The sequence below is a fragment of the Lolium perenne genome, chromosome 4 (assembly GCF_019359855.2).
Source record: "Lolium perenne isolate Kyuss_39 chromosome 4, Kyuss_2.0, whole genome shotgun sequence".
Lineage (NCBI taxonomy): Eukaryota > Viridiplantae > Streptophyta > Magnoliopsida > Poales > Poaceae > Lolium > Lolium perenne.
The window spans coordinates 83,620,840-83,626,413 of NC_067247.2; the positions used below are offsets into that span (position 1 = coordinate 83,620,840).

The following is a 5,574-nucleotide window of genomic DNA, read 5'->3' on the forward strand; positions in this document are numbered from 1 at the left end:
GGGATAGGCTCCGGAGAATAGGGTGAGCCTTCGTGGCGTGGGGAATCCTTCATGGGACCTCCACCCCTCCAAACGTGACGTACCTTCTTGCAAAGGAAGGGAACACGGGAATACATCCTCGTCTCCGCGTGCTATCGGTTATCTCTAACCGAACTCCTTATTTGTGATTTAACTGCCTGTGAGAGCCTTCGTGCTTGAGTTAGTTGTATCCTCATATAGGTTGTTTCACCTAGTTTGCATTAGGCTCACCTTTATATTCCACAAAGCCTAATATTGCAAAGAAAGAATTAAAATCTGTAGAAACCTATTCACCCCCCTCTAGGTTTACCATCTCTATACTTTCAGTTTGACGCGGGGAAGAGCGAGCAACACCATGACGACGCCTCCAACAAGGTGACGGCGCCCACGGGCATCGCCGTCGCGAGCTTACGCAAATTTCTCCTCGGTCCTGCCGCCAAACCCAAGCCCGTCGGAGAAGCAGCGCAAGGAGCCGCCTTTTGGCCACACTGCCGCCGAGAAGCAACATTGCCATCGTCGGAGAGGGAGGTGGTGACTTCCGTCTCACCGCAAGAAGCATGGGGACTGGATAGTGAGACTCCAGCCCGCCGCCGCCCGGCCGGCCGCCGACACCTCCATGGTGCCCAGCAGCCGACGCCTACAGGCGTCCACGCGCCGGCCTGCAGCCACGGCGGGCCCTGAGATCCCGGCCGCCGCCGCACGGGATGCCTCCATCGCGGGGGAGAGCAGCGCCTCCGCTGACCCGAGATGCGCCCATCGCCGGACTCCTGCAGCACCTCGCCGCCGGAGCGCCGCTGCGTCGCGCACCGCCGCCGCCGGAAGATAAGGCCGCCACCGCGCGAGGGAGAGGCCCCGCCACCGCCGTCGCCGCCCGGGCTTTGCCCGGCGGGACCTCCGGCGGCGGTGGAGGAGGGGGAACGGGGGTGGGAGCTAGGGTTTTCTTTCGGGGAGCGGGGGGAGCGGATCAGCCCAACCAATCTGGCATCGTGGTCACACGATCACACTCCTCAAGATAGTGAAACAACATCAACCTTTCAGTCCAGGCATGCGATCGTAGCCGTGCCATATTTATGTCAGTAAAACAACAATTCACAGAGAGAGAGGTGCAGACAGATACAAAATCAGTACACAGCTGATGAGCTGAAGAAATTACCCGTACTGCGGCTGACGCAAAACATTCATGGTACTGCATGCGTACAAAAAATGGAGAGCAGCCAATGTGCCAAATCTGAATATGAAGTATAAAGAGGTAGAACTATTTCTTTGGAGCACATGAGCTCCAATGATCACTTTTCAGAAAAGTAATTAAAAATTATATTTTTAAGTTTTAGAAAAATCTGAAAATAAATCATGATGTAGTCGGTATTGTATCCCACAAACGTGTAAATTTTCAACTATAAATAATGTGTATTTTCGGATGCACAAAAATAACAAATATGTGGATCTGAGTATAGTGATTCAAATCTCCAAAAAAAAAATCAGAATTTGTCATTTTTGTGTAGCTCAGAAAACAAAACATTTGTAATTGAGATTTTATACGTTAGTGGAATACATCATTAGGTACTTTTAAAATTTTACTACACAATTTTTTAAAATATATAATTATAATTTTCGAATTTTTTAATATACTGAGATCACTGGTGCCCATGATCCAAAAGAACTTTTCGCATTTCTTGGAGCTTCTTTGGAGCTCTGCTGGTCTGCAGGTTCGAAGGCACCGAAGGGTGGCTGCTTCGTTCAGTCTTTGACGGAAGTGGGCGGATGCCCCAACAATTTTGTTCCACCTGGCTGCATGTAATTGCGCGAATGTCACCGTATGCTGCTGTAGTCGCGCTTAACCGAACACAAATTGTGCTTTTATTTTTATTTTTGTAGAGATTCACCATTATCTCATTTCGAAGTATAATCTGAAACATACACAGCTACATTTTTTTGCTACCTTTTGCGGTGCAGAAGATAAGGGTTCATTAGTACTGGTGAAATGAACTTATTACAACGCTTCAATATTTCTTCAACTTAACCTCGCCGCCTACTTCAATCCCACTAAACAGTTCTTCTAAATTAATACTACCTTGAATTTAATAAAAATATATAACAATGATCACCATGACGAAAAAAAGACGTTACAAATCTCAAGCCGGAGCAGACAAGGCGTTGATTCAGACAAATGTCTATGTCGTTGGGTCAATTACAGATCTAGGCATGCGTGTTGGAACTTTGCGGATCGAACTTGCTCTGCATAAGCTTAAACACGGTTGGGACATGCCCATTTATTTCTATGCCCACAAAAATCATCAGAACAAATAACAGTGAGCAAGGTGTGTGTCAAAATTGTTGAAGTTAACCAGCGTGTGTGTCAAAATGTCAAATTTTGTTAGCAACAGTACCTCTAAAACAAGCATATCCAGGCAAAATAATTGAAATCACCCAATTATTCATAGTTGAGTGGCGGAGCTGGAGCTCGAGTCACCCTGATGCACCACTTAGTATTGCAAAAAAATCGAGCAACAATCTACTATATATACGTCTGGTTTATAGCTTATAACAAACATAATATGGCTTACTGTATAAATAAATAAACTAGTATTCAAAGTGCGTACAATATTGATGAAATAAAAGACAAATTACTTGGAAAATATTCCTTGCATTTCCAAATTCTGAAGTAGATGATCGAAGCGCAAGGCTCAAGAACCTGTAAGAAACGAAGTAGATTTAATTTTCAAAGAAACATAGTGGAATGACAGAAATTACAGTACTCAATTAACTAAAATGCTCACATTACCTTTTACTCCTTTAGTACACCCGATTCCTCAAACCCATGAAATACTTAACCACTTGATCATTGGTGACTTTCTTCATTTCTTCTTTCTCCACATAACAAATAACATCATGACTCAAGCTGTCATCATTGAGGCGATTGCGAAGAAAAGTTTTCACCAATTTCATGGCTGAAAAGCACCTCTCAACTGTAGCAGTGGCAACAGGCAACACAACTACTAGTTTCAACAACCGATAAAACAAAGGATACATAACATGCCTCCTTGTCTCAACCATTTTTTTAGAAAGCTCAGTGATTGTTTCTATGTTGGAAAAGCTATCATCTGTGCGTACATCAACGATGTAGAGGCGTAGATCCTTATCAAGATCCCTCAGTTCCCCAGAATTGAAATCATGAGGATATAGTTTAGCCAAACTTATCAAACTCTCCAAATTAAAATCACGAAATGAGTCTCTTGGACTCAAAGCCGCTGACCAAACAAGAAGATTGGAGGAAGTCTCACTAAACCGACCATCAAGCTCTTGAACTAACCAATCAAAAAGATCATTGAAACAATCAACTTGATAGTGATGTTTGTTAGCAATTCCAGTTACCTGTCTTCTCTTTTTTGGATTAATATAGGCTTCTTCCATGTCCAGCTCTTCAATATCATGCTTCTCACAGAAACTATGAACTTCAGCTAGCAGAGATTCCCATCCATATTCTCTAAGTTCACTCAAAACATCTCTTGTTGACTTCACACATTTCATGGCATTTACTATATCTTGATCCTTCCGCTGCAATGCTAATGATAATGTGTTCGTAGTTGTAAGAATTGTCAACATGAGATGCAAATAGAAGACAAAGTCAAAAGACTGAAAGTACACTAGAAGACCATTTGCTTGATCTATATTTGTTCTGTCAGTGTCTTCTTCTCCCACAAATTCTAGAACTTTAATAACGGAATGAAACAAGTCAACCAAGCTTTTAAGTGTTTTACCATGTGAACCCCAACGAGTATCTCCAGGTCTTTGAAGGCATTGCTCTTGATTCAACCCCGTGCCTGTTGTAAGCTGCCCACAGCCTAAAGCTTTGCTCATTTCTTCAAGATTGATATCTCTAATCATGTCCCTGCGCTTGGCAGATCCACCCACCACATTTAACAAGGTAGTAATCATACTAAAGAAATTGCTAACTTCTTTATGCTTTCTTACCACAGCCACAACAACTAACTGCAGCTGGTGAGCAAAGCAATGAACATAATAAGCTGTGCTATTTTCTCTCATTATCAGTGATTTGAGGCCATTGAACTGACCTGACATATTATTAGCACCATCATATCCTTGTCCTCTAACTTGATTGTAACTTAGCTTATACTTTGCAAATAGAGAATCAATTGCAGTCTTGAGGTATGCAGAAGTTGTTTCTTTCACATGAACAAGGCCAACAAAACTTTCTTTAGAATCCCCTGAACTGTCAACATATCGCAAGGCCACTGCCATTTGTTCTTTGCAAGAGACATCCCTGGATTCATCAACAAGCAAACAAAACACATTATTTTGAACCTCTTTGAGAATAGATTGCACTATGACATGTGCAAAACCTTCAGCAATATCTTTCTGAACCTCTGGACAACCCATCATAGCATTCTTTGCAGCATCTTTTCCCATAGTCTTGCCTACAACTGGATCATGTTCAGCTAAGAAGTCACGAACTTCCAAGAAATTACCTTTATTGAAGGAGTCCTTCGACTCATCATGGCCTCGAAATGGTAATCCTTGCTTGAGTAACAATCTAGATGTGTCAATCGAGGCATTCAGTCGAGTAAAATAAGCTTTCCTGGCAGCATCACTTTGAATGTTAATGGCAACATCAATGTGCCGATCTTTTCTTAGCAAATCAACACATTTTTTCATCGCTTGATTATGCACACTATCGACATCACCAACATGATCCTTTAGCCTCGCCTTCATGTGCCAGCTGTTCCAACCATTAACAACAAATGCCTCGTACCCTGCTTCCTTCTTGCTACCACGGTCCCTAAATAAGAAACAACAAAAATAATATGCTTTGTCCTTCAATTCACTGTATTCGAGCCAGCTACCATACTCATCAAACCAATCTGGTATGAACCTTCTCTTTTTTTCCCCAAACGGTGTGTATGGAAAAGCAAATTCTCTTGGCTGGCAAGGACCATTAACCAAATACTTTCTTCTTACCATTTCTTTCAAATTGGGATGATACTTTTCTATCAATTTTCTCTTTCCCGGATCATACTGAATCTCCTCTTTCCAATTCAACTCTTCTGGAACATCTTGTGCTTTTCTTTTGAGAAGATATCTATCCATTATATATCTGCGTTTCACAAATAATTGCTTCACATGAGCCTCTAAATTTGACAAAGAATATGAACACCCTGCATAAAATCGCCCCCAAAATATACTAGCCACAATTTTCGTTGGGATTTCATCTACTAGTTTACTAGCACAAAAAATCACAAACGATTAGAGGGAAATTTAGGGAACTACCGGCAGGATGAGTTTGGGGACGAGTTGATTCTACCGGCAGCAAATTTAGGCAACTACCTTGAGTCCTTGACGGAACTGGGCGACGTCCAGCGGCGGAAGTGCAGGCGCGTCCAGGCCTGGGCGCGTCCGTCCCGAAGCTACCCTGTCCCTGTTAATGGGGAAGAAGACCACTCGTCCACGCCGATCAATCTACCGCCCCTGTCTGCGTCCCGAGCCGGCGATCCCGTCTTCCGTCTCCGTCCAGAGTTTCGATGCGATCAGAAGTTGCTG

General features: G+C 43.1%; 1 protein-coding gene across 1 annotated transcript; it reads right to left on the reverse strand.

Annotated features, from left to right (window-relative positions):
- Positions 1-2,525: 2,525 nt before the first annotated feature.
- Positions 2,526-5,574, reverse strand: LOC127293152 (uncharacterized). Its single transcript, XM_051322718.2, has 3 exons — positions 5,362-5,574; positions 2,801-5,131; positions 2,526-2,710 (listed from the first exon to the last, which is right to left on the reverse strand). Exon 2 carries the CDS (start codon positions 5,122-5,124, stop codon positions 2,812-2,814), a length of 2,313 nt encoding a protein of 770 aa, XP_051178678.2. The 5' UTR covers positions 5,125-5,131; positions 5,362-5,574; the 3' UTR covers positions 2,526-2,710; positions 2,801-2,811.

Bases quoted from the DNA above. Each gene is read 5' to 3' on its own strand.
- LOC127293152 (XM_051322718.2), bottom strand. From the start codon at position 5,124: ATGGATAGATATCTTCTCAAAAGAAAAGCACAAGATGTTCCAGAAGAG.